The following is an 18,468-nucleotide window of genomic DNA, read 5'->3' as shown; positions in this document are numbered from 1 at the left end:
GCAGGACGTACTCAAGGGTTGTGCTCACGAGAGTGGAGTAGAGGGGGAGAATCACCTCCCTCGCCCTGCTGGCCATGCCCCTCGTGATGCAGCCCAGGACACGATTGGCTTTCTGGGCTACAAGTGCCCACTGACGGCTCATGCTGAGCTTCTCGTCCACCAGTACCCCCAAGTCCTTTTCTTCAGGGCTGCTCTCAAGCCAATCACTGCCCAGACCTTGCACTTGGTCTTGCTGAACTTCATGAGGTTGGCCTGGGTCCACCTCTCCAGCCTGTTGAGGTCCCTCTGGATGGGATCTCTGCCCTTCAGAGTGTCAGCCGCCCCGCACAGCTTGGTGTCATTGGCAAACTTGCTGAAGGTGCACTCGATGCCACTGTCCATGTTGCTGACAAAGATGTTAAACAAGACTGGTCCCAGGACTGATCCTTGAGGGACTCCACTTGCCACTGGCTTCCACTCTGACAGGGACCCATTGACAGCCACTCTTTGGGTGCAGCTGTAAGCCAGTTCTTTATCCACAGAATTGTCCATCCATCAATCCCATATTTTATCAGCTTGGAGACCAGGATGTCATGTGGGACAGTGTCAAAGGCTTTGCTCAGGTCCAAGTAAATGATGTCAGCTGCTCTTCCCTTGTCTATTGATGTTGTGACCTTCTCATAGAAGGCCACCAGGTTTTGCCTTGGGTGAAGCCCAAAAACTGTACCCAAAAACCTCTTCATTATTCTTCTGCCTCAGCAGTGCCTCCAGGAGGATCTGCTCCATAATCTTACCAGGCACGGAGGTGAGACTGATAACATGGAATCCAGCTCTGAGTTAATTAGCATATGCTCAATCCTTATTTATAAGCAAAGTCCCTTTTGATATTAGCAAAAGAAGGTAGAAAAAAGAAGCATATGTATTAATCTTTTCATTCCACACCTATCATTTATACTTTGATTTGTATTAACCTATCTTGTGTTTTTTTCATGCGTCTGTGATAGAGTCAGATGAGATCCTTCCATTCAGATGCTTTTCATGGTGTCACGTTTACCAGAATTACAGCAATTTTGTGGAAAAACAGACCAGGAACTGTTCTTTTTTCTTTCATCTGAGGCCAATTTGTCCAGCATGATTGACCCCCAGATGGTTCATCTTTTTCCCCCAAAACCAGCCACCTACTGGGAGGAGTGATTCACATTTGCAGCCCCCTGAACAATGTGTGGACTTTCATGAGAGGCTCTTAGTTGACATGGGTCAAAGTCCCATCAAGGAACATGTAAATAATTCACCAGCAGGGATAATCACGAACCAGTACTTAAGCATTTCTCCTGGCTCTGTTTTATTTGCCAGCATTAACACAGCCCAGGAGCTCAGCCATGGCTTCATCCTGGGATTTCCAAGCAGTGTCCTACCAAAGTACTGAAAAAGTCCAGGGACTCTTAACTTCCAAGTTGACCTTTATTTGGCCTCTTCCAGCCAATGGCATACCTACGCCTCCCTTAGAGTTATTAAATTATCTCCAGTTGCTTTTCTTAAATTGTACAGGGTTTGGTCCATTTATTTACTTTGAATTATAAAGAAAATTTCTGAGTGTAAACCAGGTCTTAAAGTCTTGAGTTATTCTATCAGAAGGTCTAAAGCAAGACATGTCAGCATGTATCAAAACAAGTTGAAATCTAATTTTTACATATATTCTTTCTCATGCCACAACAGGTAAAGATAATATAGAAGTCTCTGAAGAGGACCTTAAGAAGCTCCCTTTTATTAAATGGTGCACTTTGGAAGCCATACGGCTGAGGTCTCCAGGTGCAATCACCAAGAAAGTAGTAAATCCAATAAAAATTCAGGTGAGTTTTGTAGGCTTTTATTTTTCCCTGAAAGCATGCTGTATGATTTGTCTGGAAAGGGACCTCCCAAAAGATCAGGATAAAATTAAAATAGTAAAAATGTTCTGCAATCTCCTGTTTATATTTCATTTAACAGATTTATTCATCATCATTAATTTAATCATTATTAATTTAAGAGTGGTTTTTGTCACAGTCTTACCTTCAATTTTGAATTTATTTTTAAATGGAATTGAACTGAGCTAGCGATACTGTGCTGATGGCATATGAAATAGCAACCAGACACAACAAATATAGTAGAAGGGATCACAAATTAGTAACCAGTAAAACTCCTTTTCTGTCTGTCCTTTTTGCTGCCATTCGAAAGAGAAGTGCCGGTGTTCAGGAGTCTAACAAATAGAAGTTGGGGAGAAAAACATTCCCTTATGGAATCAGCACTCATGTTTATTTAAGAAATTATTAAAGCCCATAAATGTCTACTGTCTTTCTATGAATTTCTTCACATTTTGTTTAACAAAAGATTTAGTGAAAAAATACCAGTTCACATGCTACATCAAGATGCAGGAAAAAGCAGAAATAATATTTCTATTATTTCTCTACTTGAAAAAAAACAAATTAGAACAAAAATAGTCTTTCCGTGCTCTCCACTGTTTAGATCTTACTTATGGAAAGAAGGGTAATAGCAAGAAAAGGTTCAGACATGTCATATGCCCACCATGGCTTCGTCGCCCTCACTTGCCTTAGGACCTTCTGCTGATGGAAAAGAAGTACTAAGGAGAGACTGTTTTGTGACTTGAATCTGTGGCTTTCTCTTTTCACAGAGTTTTTTTCTCCTTTTCAGAATTTCACCGTCCCTGCAGGTGACATGCTCATGTTGTCACCATATTGGTTGCACAGGAATCCAAAATATTTTCCTGACCCGGAAATGTTCAAACCTGTAAGCTGTCACTCTTCATGCGGGTATTTTGCTGCCTTTACTCCACTTATTTCACAACAAAAGTAAATGAACAAATGGATTTAAAATTGGGTATTCCCCATTGTCTGGAGAATGGCCTTGTATGTGCGCAGAAAGGAGGAGCCCCTGGGAATAAGCAAGACTTTAAAGTTCAGTTGCACGTTGCAGATAATATGATTCTGGTTTACATCACTCTGACCTTGACTCAAAGCCCACCGTGGAAAGACCCCACTGATTTTGCTGTTGAACCCAACTCCGAGTACTCTCCTCTCCCCGTCATCTTTTTGCGTAGTTCACCTCCACGTATTTACGCAAGTTCTTGAGCTTTCCAGTCAGACAATTGCTGGTAGGTATTAGCTCTGCTAATTCAGTAGCTCCTCTAGAGTTTCTTGATTATTATTCCACCCCAGGTGGCCGTGTGGGCAGGCATGTAACTGCTCTTTTTAGCATCATTCACTATGGAATAGTTTGTCCTTTTTATAGAAATATGTCAAGGGGTAATTTGAAGAAAACTTCCCTTCTGGCAAACTTGTCACCAATTTGAAATCCCTCATAAACAATTCCTGCTTGTTTGAAACCCTCAGCAGAAACCTGGAAGCAGCAGCTTATTTCTTTAGTGACTTTATTCCCAAAAAGCAAGCTAGCTGATTTTTTTTAAGAAACTCATTCTTTTTCCATGAGAAATAGGTAAGTACCCCTTGGAGATTGCCATTCCAAACCTATCATCTGGCTTCATCACCACTGAGACTGTTTTTCTTGCTTTTATTGCATTTTGATGGTTTCCTTTTCAGAAAGCTCTAAATAGCCCTGACTGATAAAAAACCCACCAAAACAAAACAAAAAAACCCAAACCAACAAAATAAACAAACACAAGATTACATATTCTCTAAGGCAGATTCATCAGAGGAGTTAGCCACCATAAAATTTACAGAGTATTTACTCAAAGGCCATGGCAGAGTTACACTGAGATTCTGGAGGCCAGTACAGTCTGTCACCCACCGTTCAAGAGATTTACTTCTCTAAGTGTCACCCGCCCAAACTTCAGCCCATATTGCCTTGTTCCTTATGTTGTTCCTTTTCTCATAAAGCAACTCAGGATGAAGCAAGGAGCCCTGTGGGTACAGGCAGGCTGGTTTTGCTGGGAATAGTTCCTTTTCTCGCACACTGACATGCACCTGAGAGTGGAGCTGGGCAAACCTTGTCTTTCTCTCGTGTGACAGCTGACGTACCTTGCATTTGTCTGTGCACGGCGTCTTCGAAATGGTTTGTGTGCAAGATGTTTGTGTGCCCTGACACAATTTCGTGGCTAAGGGAAGGTACCGGTTGAATATGCACATATTTAAAAGCAGGTTGTATTTTTATAGATGTTTCAGTACTTTGAGGCAGCTGAGTATGTTTTGAACAGGTGCCTCGTTTCTTTTCCTGAGTTGGTGCTGCTTTTTGAATGCAGACTTGAATGCTAACAGGTTGAATGCAAAAAAAAGAAAAAAAAAAAGGCATTAGCGCAACTTTGCATTGAGGATTAGCTGTCCAAGGTCATTTTTAGCCTGGAGAAATAAAGTTAAGCTTTATTTATATAAGGCTGATTTGGAAAAAAATGTTTCTTCCCACAGGATCGTTGGAAAGAGGCAAATTTAGAGAAGAATGCTTTCTTGGACAGCTTTGTGGCATTTGGAGGAGGGAAGCATCAGTGTCCAGGAAGGTCAGTGAAACAGCTGGGGTTTATTTATTCCCAAACCCTGCAGAGAACAACTCGTTGAACTGGGCTCCTCTTACACTTGGAGATAAAGTGGTTTCATTGCTGTGCTCTTTGTAAGTCCCCTAATGTTCAGTATCACCTGGGCCTTGTTTAAACTGATTTGAAAGCGGTTTCATTCCTGGAAAAGACAGGCTAAGTCACAACGTAAAAGCAGAATCTGAGACTTAGTATATCAAGGGCTATCCCCCAGGGAGGAAAGTCAGCTCAGCTCCGCTGCTGCCGAGGCATCTTTTGTCAAGGGAGAGTTTTTCCACTTACAAACAAACACGCCAATTTACAGACACAGACATGTAGGTTGCCACAAATCAGTTCTAAACTACACCTGAGGAACAATTCTCTGGTCTGAGACTCTCTTTCCATCCTCTCTAATGCCATTGACATGTTTGCTAACCTTCAACTGTCTTAACTGGCTCCTCTCTGTTTGAATCTTGTCTTTGCATTAAGGCCCACACAATTGTACGATGGCTTAAGTTGCGGATCCTGCCGCTCCTCACTCCCCCAGCGATGCCAGCCTCCGTGCTTCCTGCATTCCTTCTGCTGCTTTCTCTGCTGTCCCTCTTCCTGGAACAAGTCCCAGGAAGCCAGCTGCTTCTCATTTCTGTATTCAAACACCTCTATGCTCCATTCTCTGCCTTCAAAACCTGGTCTTCTCTAAGAAGCAAGTAACCAAATACCCTTAAAACTAGCTCATTTAACTCAAGAGTCCTGTGTAGCGCAAGGAGTATAGAGGGTGTTACATAGGATCTGCATTCTTGAATCTGCACCCTATAGCAGGCTGGCCATGAGGGTCAGGGAAACTTTGTGAAGACATTAAAGACACAAAGACATTTAGGCTTGCCAGAGGACGGTGCTCACTCACTGCTGTACCTCCATGGCTTGTACCATATTGCTGAACTAAATACGAGCGCAGCCTCAGTCACAGCAAGGGCAGCAGCAGAATTCACAAGAGGCATCAGCAGGTACAGCACAAGCTGCAAAACAGTGTTTCTGGAAGCTGCTTGTTTATACATATACTGACCTATTTCTTTGTTCAGGCTGTTCTCTGGCCTCTGATAATATCTTTAAGTTTGTGGTTAGAAAGGAAATTATAAGAATTCTACATAGGCAACGGATGAAGAATCTTATTCTTGCTGACAGACAAAAGACCTGTCAAATCCTTTGGCAGCCCACATGCTAACACATACCTTCATGCTTTTCAGTGACAATTCTAAAGGAATAATGTGGTAGTGTGGGAAGAAAGGAAATTAAATCAAAGGATGTATCTACATTCCAAGTTGAAGATTTCTTTTGTATGACTGAATGAAACAATGATATTTCAAGTTTAAGATGCATTTGCATTTAATTCAGTACTGAGATTTCCAAATGAAATGTATTAAACACTTAATTTCTCCATTGCAAAAATTAATCTTGAAATTAAAAGCTAATTTAATCAAACTGAAAGCTAGAAGATAACTTACTTGTCAAATATTCTATCAAACTCATATGAGAAAAGCTCCCGCAAAGCCATTTCTGTGCCATCTTTTTTACCTAAAGCAAAAATTTGATGGCAGTGAAGCTGCTTTTGTCTTACCAGGTGACTACTGCCTGTGTGACTGTGCTTATCTCTCATGGATCCATCTGTCATCTCCTACCTTCAGCACAGCAGCCAAGATTACATTCTCAAACTCCATTTACTGCAGGATCTCAATCCACAGCGGGGCCCCTGGGTTCCAGCACAACACAAATACATAGCAGCGCACTGGGGGCAAAATTTCAGAAAGTGTATCTTTGTCAAACCCCCTTGTCACTAAATAAAACGGGCAGGCATCAGTGACTCAGAGTTTTCACCAGAAAACTGCTCTAGGACTCAGTTATGAATATGAAAGACAGGTGGGAACTAAAGGGCGTTTTGCAAGAAGAAAGCTCACGGTTTCTGCTCAGTCCAGCGTGCCGTGGGAGAGAAGGACACGCTGCGACTCTGTAGTCCTGCCTTTCACTCCTGGACTGTCCCTCCAGCCACCCTCTGACATGTGTGTTGCTTATTATCCTTGTGCCTCAGCGTCAATGTTTGCAGAGCAGAATAACAACAGCAGCCTGTTGGGAAAAAGCACTTTGAGATGGTGGGAAGTGCTGCAGTCGGTTATCAGTTATATCCATCGCCTCTGGAAATGCAGCATTTCCACTTCCAGGGCAACCCAGAGGCATTTTGGCATTTGTTTGCATCATGGAACATCTGTGCCAAATCAGTGAGGATGGCTAAGGGGCAGGACCTCAAGGACCAGGGCCCAGGGCTGTGCTGTGCAAAATGTAAGGAGCCCACGTTTGTGCAGTGCTGCCGGCAGGGAGTTTGGGCGAGCAAGTCCCGCCTGATCTGAGCTAATTGTCATTGACAAATCTTGGCACTGCGTTCCCCCGAGCTCAAGGTCACCAAAAAGCTCCCTATCTCAAGGTCCTGTGGGAAGAGGCTGAGGGAGCTGGGGATGTTTAAGCTGGAGAAGAGGAGACTAAGGGGGACCTTATCACTCTCTACAGCTCCCTGAAGGGAGGGTGCAGTCAGGTGGGGTTGGGCTCTTCTCCCAGGCAACCAGTGACAGGACGAGAGGGCACGGCCTGAAACTGCATCAGGGGAGGTTTAGGTTGGATCTCAGGCAGCCCTTCCTCACGGAGAGGGTGCTCGGGCACTGGGATGCTCTGCCCAGGGGAGTGGTGGAGTCACTGTCCCTGGAGGTGTCTAAGGAGAGGCTGGATGTGGCACTTAGTGCCCTGGTCTGGCTGATGTGGTGATGTTGGGTCACAGGCTGGACTTGATAATCTCAGAGATCTTTTCCAGCCTCAACAGTTCCACGATTCTGTGATTCTGTGGTTCTGTGAATCTGTGATTCTGCTGATATGAAATCACAGAGATAATTTGGGTCTGAAGCTACACTGAAACAAATGAGCATCCTCCACACTCCAGGGCACAGGGCAGCTCAATGCACAGCTCTGGGTGGCTCTGCAGGAGTTAGTTTGGGTCTTGTGGGGCTAATTACCATCCTCTTCACAGCTCCCAGGCCAAATCCAGGCTGACACCATGTGCAGCCCTGTGGCCTTCTCCCTCGTGAATTCCCCATTAGCTGTTTTATCCAAGGTTTCCAGCATCTCTCAAATAATGGCAAATAAAGTGTGTAGAAAAGCAAGGTAGTATTACTATTTTAACTGGATACTTAAGACTTACATCTAAATTCTGCACATGAATAATCCCATGACCTGGCACAGGTGCATGCTGGTGTCTGAATGCAGAAAGCCCTTGTACCTATCGAAATTAAAAAATAATAGCCTAGAGGAGTTCGCCTGCAATTATCTAAAATCTTCTCCAGATTGACTAACAAAGACCTTTCTTGAGAGTGTTACAGAAAAAAACCCGCATGCCCTTGGGTCTCATACTGCATTCTAATGCTGACACGTTAAATAATAACTCCCGCTGTCACAGCTACTCTGATGTCATCAGGCTCCCAGCTGTATTATATAACTTTATATAGCACAATTAGTCATATAGCCCTTTCTATATTTGACTGTCTTCTCACTCCTGTGAAGTTATTTCAAGTCAGCAAGCGTTAGGAGAACATAAATGTTTACACAGTGGAAAAAACCGTAATGATAAGGGGCTGGTTTAAAATAGGGTGTCAGAGGGATACTGTCAGTCTAATGTTTCACCGGAAAGAAGGGGCAGCCGCTACATTCGTGTTCTTCGCTGAGTAATGAAGCTGAACAAAGCCCCAGCATATTTTCCTACTGCAGATAAACTTTCAGGCGGAACTAAAACATGGAATGTAAAATGTGGCAAAGACACCCTGTTGCTTACCTGATGGTAATACACGTGTGATGGTTCAGGCTGGACAGCCAATGTTTTTCTCCCTTTTCTTGCAGGTGGTTTGCTATCATGGAAATCCAGCTGTTCGTTGTGCTATTCCTATCCAAATACAAATTTGTGCTTTTGGATGCAGTACCAAAGGAGGTAAAAGATCCAGGCATTTTTATGGCATTCCACATCTCCATATCCTTCATTCATCACGCTCAGCTGAACAACCCTGCTCAACTGTTGTTATGTATAACGAAGCAAAACTTTTAGAGGAATGTTAATAAAACATGTAATGAATAACTCAATCTTCATTTTAACTCGGAAAACCCAGAGTAATGCCAGCAATATTAGTGGGGCTGCATTGTGTGTACAAGAAAACACCCAAAAGAATTTTTCATCTCATCATTGCCTAAACATTACAAGAGATTTTATAGTTGCTTTCTGCCACTCACAAAAACAATGAATATGAAATTGGATTACTAATACTTTAAGGGTATGAAATCAGATGCAGCACTCGCAGCGCTCTTCCACTACACAGTCAGTGTTGGAGGATAAATGGTTAGGGTGAGACTGAAGGAGCAACTGTGACACAAAAAGATTTTACCCTTAAGGGAGAGTGGCACAGTCTCTGCTCTCAGCAGTAATTTCCTTCTTTATTTTCACTGTGTCCCTTCTGCTCTCCAAAAATCATCGTTCCTCACAGACATGAACTGCTACTACCTGAGCGTGTCTACCTGTCACAACTGGTGCATAACCCACACGCCCTGTAGCTAAACTGCCAAGGAGAGAAGAGGGAGCAGCTCATGTGGCCTGAGCTTTGTAGGATTGCCCTTTAGGCTGGAAGCTGGAAGCTCAGAGAACTTAATTCCTCTGCTCTCCTTGAAGAACATGAGATGTTTATCTCAAGCAGTGGTAGAAAGCCCACTCAGAATATGGAGGGAGGTTGCCTTTTCCTGACCAGTGATGTGTTGCCATGCCAGCTGTCACTGCAGTTGATCGTAACTTGGGTCTGCACCCACCGGCAATTATTCTGATGGAGATATTAAAAACATTCGAGTTTCTTAAAATCTCATGCGTCATCCTCTGTCAGAGTGAGTGTAATAAGTAATCATGAAGGCCTTCCTCAATGGCTTCAGTAAAGCCAAGAAAACTTTTCAGTATTTGGTTTTGGTTCTCTGGGATCAAATCTCCAAGAACATGTTTATATCTTAATATCAAAGCACGACGATAATTCCATTACCTGAACTAACTTAAATATTTCTACTGATTTTCTTCTTTTTGCAGAGCCCTTTACATTTAGTGGGGACACAGCAACCTATGGCACCATTCCGGGTCCAGTATAAATGCTGGGAATGAAAACTGCCCAGCAGTATCTTGCCTTCCTTTGCCAGCCACCCCTGGATGGAGGGACCACTGAGCTGCTTCACTATCCCGCATCTTCAGATAGGTTCTCTGCCTTAACAGTTCTTAATTTCGACTTTAAATGCTGTACATCCTCTGTGGTGTGGAATGCCACACCAGGATAGTCGTATCTGTGCTCCCAACCTGACTGCCTACCTCCTAGTATGTAAAAATGAAGCTCTCCTGCTGCACTGATGATTTCTGGGCCAATTGCTCACAGAGTTTGCAAATCTGATGTACTAAACTCATCAATCAGCCATTCAGGACAAAAAGCTGCAATGTTTGGAAATCCTGGATGGAAGCTGTGCTAGAACCAGTGGAAAAGCAAGTCCCTTGGGTGAGGTCACTGCTTCCTGCACGTCACAGAATCATAGAACCATTAAGGTTGGAAAAGACCTCTAAGATCAAGCCCAGCTGTGAATACCACCATGAACACTAAACCACATCCCCAAGTGCCACATCTGCATGTTTTTGAACACCTCCAGGGACGGTGACTCCACCACTGCCCTGGGCAGCCTGTTCCAGTGCCTTGGCACCCTTTCAGGACAGAAATTTTTCCTAACATTGGTAACTCCACATGGTTCCCTGGTGCTGCTGTGCACAAAGTACGGGACAGTGCAGAGCAGCGCCCTCCGGATCAGATCCATAGCCACGATAAATCAGCATGACTTAGGTATCACTGCCTCTGCAGGCAGGTGAAGATCTGGCTTGCTCTGCCTGCAGTCAGTGCCAACACTCTGCAGATAAAATGCATTTGTAATGGGAAATTTGCAGCCATGACAGATGCCAGAGTCTTGTTCTGCTGGACCGCCTAAAATTTCTGCTGAGCTTCATTTGCTCCACAGGATTCAGAATCGGTCCTTGTGTGAATATGCCATGGAAGTTCCAACGTGGTGTTTGGCTTCCAAGGAAAAGCGATTGCAAGGAAATCTATCGCTATTCATTAGACTGGCTGTCACATATCTAGAACATTTTTGCTTTCCCTTTAACAGGACTTACAGAACAAATTGCACAAATCTAAAAATCTTTAATCCTATAAAGAATGCCTAGTAAAAGTTGTTCAAAGAAGCTGTCAAAATAAGTTTGGACACCAACATTTTAACTGCTGTCGGATTTTGCTTACGATAATAGCTGGCATATATTTTTAGTCGTTTAAGTAAAGATTACTCATCATTTTAGAAGTATTTGCAAAAAAAAACACAAATAGACTTTCAACAACAGTTAAAACTATGGTAATAACAGGCACGTGAAAATAACACATTGTATAATTCATTAAATGGTTTGCTTACATCAGTTATGAATACAACAATTTAACAAACTTTAATGATTTATATGGCTGAAAAATCATTCATCCAACTTCTGGTTTAGCCCATAGTGATAGCTCATAGTGATAAACTCTGCAGAAGTTGCACTCTCAACTGCGGTTTCAGCATCTGTTCCATAACTGAAAATCGTTCCCTTGGGTTTCATGTGTGGTCATTACCTCAAAGTGTATATTTTAATTTTAAAATTCAGCAATGTCCACAACATCTGTTCTGGTATCTTGTAGCTTTGTGAAGATTTTTTTTTCTCTCAATACCCATTTCTTTTTATTTTTCTGTTTAATCAATACGAGGAGGTTTTTGGTGGGTTTTGTGTGTGTTGTGTAGTTTTGGTTTGGTTGTTTGTTGTTTTTTTTCCCCCACGAGAGGTATCTAAAAAAAGCAAAATTCTGTAATAGCAAACTTGACTTTAAAGTAAAAGGTCCCTAAAGGAAAATCTAACCTAAAGGTCAGCATCAGTTTGGTTGGAATGAATAAAAGGCATCTGAAGCCATTTGTGAAGATTTACAAACACGCCACTGCACAGGGGTTCTGATCTGTCCTAAACAGGTCACAGCTCTGGTGCAGCCTCTGCATATCGCTGAGTTCTTCAGACTTGGTGTGAACCTGTGCCTGGTGAGAACTACATTCTTCTTCCTTCCACATCCCACAAGAACAGCCTGTTAGGGTATGTATGTGATAAAAAACCACATTCCCCTCCCATAGACAGAGGAACAGAGAAGGAAAAACAGGTGAGGCCCCTGAGCAGTGCCCTGCGCAACATTTCCGAGGTCTGTCCATGTCCAGGGGTGATGCCCATTGGCAACAACGGGAGCAGCTCCCACCTTTTGGGCTGAGGGGGAAATGCTGCCTGTGGGTAGGGGACACTTCGCAGGATGCAGGTGAGGAGCAGCTTGTGGTTGCACAAGACTTCTTATGGGATGTTTTGTGGAGGAACCAAAGGAGGAGAAAAGGATCAAGAAGAGTTAAGGAGGAAGAAACATGGAAAAATAGAGGGATAAAGGGGTAGAAGAGATTAGTTGCATGAACATGAGATGCTGAGTGCTGTGCTTGTTTCTCTATGCCCTGTGCGGTTTGTCCTGTCTTCTCCTTACGCTCTTTTTAACACTTTTGCTGGCTGATGGTCTTTCTTCTGTGCGCACATATGGGTATGGGGCTGGGAGTGCAGCAGCTGGAGCGGAACTACGGGTCGCAAGGCCTGTGGTGCCAGCAGCTGGAGGGAGTGTGGGAGCTCACACTGTGTGGGTGCGTTATGTCAGTGTCTGTTTGCTACCAAAAATCCAGCCAGGTCAGCTGGCAGGTCGGTGAAGTCTGTGTCTCCTGGTGTGAGGCACCCAGAGGAGCTGGCTGCTGGAGGAACTAGGGGGTCCAGGCCAGAAGCAGGAGAGCCCCTGGGGTCTGGGTGTGATTAAGGCACACGTGTACATGTGTGTGTGTCTCTGGAGGTAGCTGGGCAGTGAGGATTCAGGACCAAGGAGGGATCTGCATTATATAGGTGTATTTTTACATGTATTTCACGCTCACAGACCTTCACCCTGATCCGCCAACGAGAGGAGCAGGACAAGGCACTCGGTGCTGCTCGTGTGAGTGCTGAGTGTTTCTGTCTGTGTGGGCCAGGGGGACCATCAGTACGTACTCGCATTGTACGCGTGTGTTTCTGCACGTGCCCGCCAGGAATTCACGTGCAGCCTCGCTGCAGGCTGGACCCAGAAGTGTGGAGCTGCAGCAGCCTCACCTCTGTTGGGCTACTGGATTTAACAACTCCCTAGCAGGCTAAAATCAGTCATTAAAATATTTGTCCTGAAAGGCAGGACATATTGTTATTAAAGTGTAGGCTTTTGGCAGGAAAGAAGTACCTGTTCTTGACAGCCAGAGAGATATCAAACAAACAGATGAGGAAAAGTGGGCTTGGCTCTGGGATCCCATCGCTGTGTGACTGCCCTGCAGTGAATGACAGCCCCATGCACTTGCCATACCTTCCTGGGTAGAAGAAAACAAGGGAGATGGATTAATAAAGCTATCTGGTGGTCAAGTGATAAAGCTCAATGGGGTTTTGTACCTGGAAATAATTCAGAAGCTTTTTGGAGAGGGAAAGACAGCACTTTCCCGCTGGGACAGGGTTAAATGGGTATTAAAAGGTCATTACAATACCCTACACGGGAGTGAATTAACAGTATCAACATTATTATTCTTCAAATGTTTGTCCAGTCTGCTTTTAAATACAGCAATGCTGAATTTCCATGGGGGATTTGTCCTTTTACCTGATTCTCCCTACTGTTAGAAAGCTTTTCTACACAGAGTAGCAGGAGTCAGAATGAGGGTTTATTGATATCACTACCACAAGAGTGTATAAAGCAGGAGATTTTTAAGCCCAAAGGAAAAAAATAGTATTTTGACCTATCTTTAGTAGTGGACCTGCCATTGCTAAGTGAATGGTTGGACTCAATGATCTTAAAGGTCTTTTCCAATCTAAATAATTCTATGAGTCTGGTAAAGCGAATGCATTGGGGCATCCCTCAAAAAACATCTTAGAAGATGCAATTGTTCCTCCTCCACACGTGCCATAAGCCAGATCTATTGGTGCAAACCCCACAGCTTGGGCTGGTCAGGACTATATGTTAATATTCATTTATATTAGGATAAGTAAATCTCATGTCTAAGCCAGTGAAACAAATGGTGGGAGTCTTCTTAATGAGAGAGAGGAAATCCAGAGTTATGAGAAGTGAGCAATAAATTTAAAATCTTTTTATTTTATTGTATATTAAAGAAGAGTTTTAGGAAAAAATCACATGGGAACTATCACATGGCAGCCAAACCTTTTTGTGATACTTTTGAGGAAAGTATAGACATATTCCCTGAAACAGTGAACTACCTGTTGGAAAACAATATTTGACAGAAGACTCATCAAAACCTTGTGAGTTAAAACTGTTGACCTACTGCAAGCAAATCTTCTCCAGTCAGCCTGGTGAAAAGATAACCCATTGGATCAGCAGCCACCTCCCAGAATAATCACAGCTTCTTTTATGTCGTCCCTCTAATGAGCCTCACCGAAGGCCCCTCTCATCTGTACTTGGCAGTCAAGTATTTCAAGTGGTCTCTTTCTTTACGCTAGTGACGGTATTCGATATCTTCTCTGTGCCACTGATTGTCACAGAAACCAGAAGTTTAGGCTTAGCACGTACACCTCCTGAAAATAGATATCCGGGGGCTAAAAGATAGGGCTGTGGCCATTGAGAGGCAAGCTAAAAATAATGACTGCCTTTGAGAAGCAATTATTTCCAAGGCCTGAGCTCTGCTGTGCCTAAGCACCGTGCCAAGCAAAACTCAACTTAAGCATGTGCTCTGCTTTAAGCAAACGCTGAAAATGGATTTGCAGAGTGAGAATGGATTCCAATGTAAGCACACGCTTAAGTGCTGAACCAGGGTCCAAAAGCCTCAATTGCTAAACTGTTGTTTACAGTTAGTCTTAGCCTCTGTGTTGTAACATTAAAGATAGGCAAGGATTAGTGGAAATATTGAGGTATCTTTGTTCATTTGAGGTGAAAGTGGCAAATGCTGAGGGCTTTTAGAAAAAACTTTATGATCACATTTATAGCATAAACCAGCAGGCTTTACTGGCACCCCGCATCTTTCCCAGTTATTTGGTACGTTCTAAATGTGAGGCTCATCACGTGGCAAAAAATATTTCCTCTCCACCGGTATGCAGTGGAAGGGGAGTTAGACACAAGAAAGGCATTCAAGAGATAGCAAGCGTTTAACTGAAACAACCAAGAAGCAGCTTTCATCGTGTAGCCATTCTGAATGATATTGGACATGCAACTGATTGGCACGGCATTATTAATTGTTTTCACTTTGATCATAAAATTACTAGGAAAGGCTTAATGGAGTTATAAATATCCTGTTTCCATGAGAGTCCTGGGAAGATAATTATAGCACTGAAGTCTTTACAAAGATAGAGCATTTACAAAATGATATTATCTGAGGACTCCAACGGACAACGCAGGGAATTCTGCGCTCTATTCCCAGCTCTTGGATTGACTCACTGGGCTCTTTGGGTGAATCGCTTCATCCCTCGGTGACTCAGTTTCCTTATCTATACATTGGGGTAATAATGATAATTACCCACTGCTGCAAAGTCTATATGGATTAAAAGCTGTAAGTATTGCTCATGCTCATCAGAGTACTCGAGTCTGCTTATTGATCCTAAGGGATGTCTGTAAGACTTTGGATAAGTGGTGTGCTCTCCAGAACTGGAACTGTCCTGTTTGTGTGCAAGGGAGTGGAACATCTCCCCAATGAGGAAAGGCTGAAGGAGCTGGGGCTCTTTAGCTTGGAGAAGAGGAGGCTGAGGGGTGACCTCATTCATGTTTATAAATATGTCAAGGGGGAGTGTCAGGAGGACAGAGCCAGGCTCTTTTCAGTGATGTCCAATAACAGGACATTAGCAATGGATACAAGCTGGAACATAAGACGTTCCAGAAAAACATTTAAAAAACTTTTTTCCCTGTGAGGGTGACAGAGCCCTGGCACAGGCTGCCCAGGCAGGTTGTGGAGTCTCCTTCTCTGGAGACATTCAAAACCCGCCTGGACACGTTTCTGTGTGACCTACTGTAGGTGATCCTGCTCTGGCAGGGGGGATGGACTAGATGATCTTTCGAGGTCCCTTCCAACCACTGACATTCTGTGATTCTGTGTTACCAGTAAACTACATTACTTGTAGAGTTATGGTCAAAATATTCAGAAGAAATATTTTAAATCTCTTCGTTCACACTTTTTAAGATGCAGATGAAACAGCAGCACTCCAGACTCTTCGGAAATACTTTTGGTTTAAAGCGAAGCTTGAATTTAAAGATATGGACAAGTCCCTTGTTGAGCAAAAATACAATATTCTTTCATAAATCCAACCTCTAGAGAGAAGCATTATCTAGAAGGTTGCCTAGCAGCTACCTGTGAGATAGGAACTATACCTATACTCTAATTTTCCTAAGCTGCATCAGCTTTTTTTTACTCATGTGCTGCTATTACTGCATCAGAAATTTGATGCATAATCTTTCCCAATGCCAAGCAGAGTATTGGAGTAAAAAGCCATAGAAAGAGCTTAAAGCACAAGTACAGAGCAATTATTGCTGTTAAATCTTTGCAGCTTTGAAAAAGGCAAGTCAGGAAGGAGTTGTGGCAAATGGAAGGAGTTGTGGCTTTAGCTCCAGTTGGGTGTTATGCCTGAAGGGAATAACATGGGTTTGGGATATGAAAACAAGAACTTCTGTGCTCGAGAGGAAATACTACACCTCCCAGCGATGGCACCGTAACCAGCCTGGCTGTGATTCCAAAAGGCTGCTGACGAATTTGAGAGAGGTCAGAGCTGAATCAGAAAGTTGATGAAAATGTTGCGAAACCTGCCAAGACTTGGAGTCAATCTGGTTAATGTTCAGAAGTGACTTGAGTAGAGGCTGAGGATGCCGAAGTTCAGTAACAGATGGGTCATTGGAGCTTGCTCTACCTTTCTGCAGATTCTCACCTGAAATGAAGCAAAAAAAAAAGAGATCATGGAATGGAATTGTTTTACCAACGACTGAAATTACATATTTATATTAATAATACCAAAACTGCATATTTTTCTGAAACAGAAGCTTTTGATCTGGTGTGTGTGCATTCCAGTGGTGGAGAGAGGAGCAAACGCAACCAGATTACTTTTCCAAGAATTTGCAAAATATAAATCAGGCAAGTCTGAAGACCTAAATTCTCTATAAAGGCATTCCACTTCCACAAAGCAACTTTTAGGTATCCTACCAAGACAGAAAACATCTTTTCTCAGGGTATAATACCCCACATAAGGCAGACATTGGATTAGGCAACCACAGCTGGCCACAGAAGCCTAAAGCTAAGGATGATCATGATCTTTACAAAGCGTAATTAAAGAATAGCAAGGTTTGGCTTTCACCCTTTCCTGTGTCCTTGCTTAGAGACAAATACCAGGGATTTCTGTGAGCACCTGACCCAAGTAGGAGCCAACTGAGGTTCTATGTAGTCCTTCAGCACTGCATTTCCAGACTCCTCTAGCCCTGAGGTCTTGCCCTGGTAAAGTGTGCTCTAAGCTGAAGGTAGGGCTCTGCCACTCTTCCTCATGACCAAGATCTCAATCATAGCTGGACTTGACTCTTCTGAATCAAACACAAAAGTTTCAGTGGTTTCATAGTGCTGGTCTTCGTTACTGCCAACACAGATCCAAGAGCAATTTCAAGGCATTGGCTTTTGATCTGGCCATTATTCTGAAAATCGTCACTGCTCCGAACGGCATTAAGCGTGTGTTTCTCTTTGCTTAATACCAGAAGAAAATCAAGTCTTTCCAGGACCGTGCTGGGGCTGCCTGAGTGTGATTCCCAAGTTAAAATGAACGAAGGAGCAGTGCATGATACTTGAAGAGTAGTTCTACTCTTTAAGTAACTCATTACAGCTCAAGATACTGCCTGTGATGCTCTTCCTCTCTCCAAACCTTGGTATTATCATTTATTATTTTAAGCTTGTTAATAGAACTGGAATAATACACAAATAACGAAAGAATGATTACAAGGGTGTTTTCAGGCATTAAATCTGAGGTTTAAAAAGTTCCTTTTTCTGAAAAAAATAAACCAAAGAATGTTTTTCTCTCTGAAAGCCTTGCAACTGGTGATTGCTTACTGTGAATTGCAATTGAGCACCACATTCCTAAAAGCCAGTCTCATCACAATGCTCTGGATGTTCTTTAGAATAATAAAACCCTCCCCATGAATCAGCAGTAAATGGTGATATTCTGTCCGTTGGATTATTAATCAACATATTCAGTCTCGCTAAATTTTTCTTACAGACTCTGCCCTTGTGGTCTGGTTGAGAGATTTTGAGGATGTGCGCAGTTTGCACATGTAGGCACTTGGGTCTGTACGAATAAACTGGGTAATGAGTTCTTTACGTACCCACGAGCCAGGACAAATCTAAGCGACAGAACAGAGCAAAAGCTGCAATCGCTAAAGCATCTGCCCTGAGCTACCACACCAGCCAGCACTGATCCGATCCACACGTGACAAGAGACATTTATCCCTCCTCCACACAGAGACAGACCAGCATCTGCATCTCCGTACAGGGGTCGAAGGTGGAAGCCGGGCAAAGGGTGGGAGCTGGGCTGTCCCACCTTCTGGGCTCTGAGGATCTCACAACCTAGAAGCACGTTGTGCCGCTGGATGTCCTGAGGGACTGGTTGTCTGAGCAGGACATACCTAGAACAGGCTCTTTCTGCAAACAGACTTAAGTAATGAATGCACAGCTCAGCAGGCTTCTTCCAGAGGTTGCACTGGAGCAGCCAAAGGGCAGTATGTAGACTAGAGGCCCTGTTTTCTTGTCTCTTTGCCTCTTAA

The 18,468-nt window shown here is 43.3% G+C and overlaps 1 protein-coding gene across 1 annotated transcript in view; it reads left to right on the top strand.

Annotated features, from left to right (window-relative positions):
• The window catches only part of LOC104273014 (24-hydroxycholesterol 7-alpha-hydroxylase), a 25,760-nt gene extending 16,047 nt beyond the window's left edge, over positions 1–9,713 (top strand). Inside the window, exons 8-12 of the mRNA XM_009868192.1 lie at positions 1,696–1,829; positions 2,668–2,763; positions 4,395–4,483; positions 8,426–8,513; positions 9,642–9,713. Coding sequence (XP_009866494.1) covers positions 1,696–1,829; positions 2,668–2,763; positions 4,395–4,483; positions 8,426–8,513; positions 9,642–9,713 — 479 coding nt within the window. The remainder of the gene's footprint in view (positions 1–1,695; positions 1,830–2,667; positions 2,764–4,394; positions 4,484–8,425; positions 8,514–9,641) is intronic.
• The last annotated feature ends 8,755 nt before the right edge of the window (positions 9,714–18,468 follow it).

The sequence above is a fragment of the Apaloderma vittatum genome, unplaced genomic scaffold, assembly GCF_000703405.1.
Source record: "Apaloderma vittatum isolate BGI_N311 unplaced genomic scaffold, ASM70340v1 scaffold1734, whole genome shotgun sequence".
NCBI classification, from domain to species: Eukaryota; Metazoa; Chordata; class Aves; order Trogoniformes; family Trogonidae; genus Apaloderma; species Apaloderma vittatum.
This window is presented reverse-complemented; position numbering and strand designations above follow the sequence as displayed.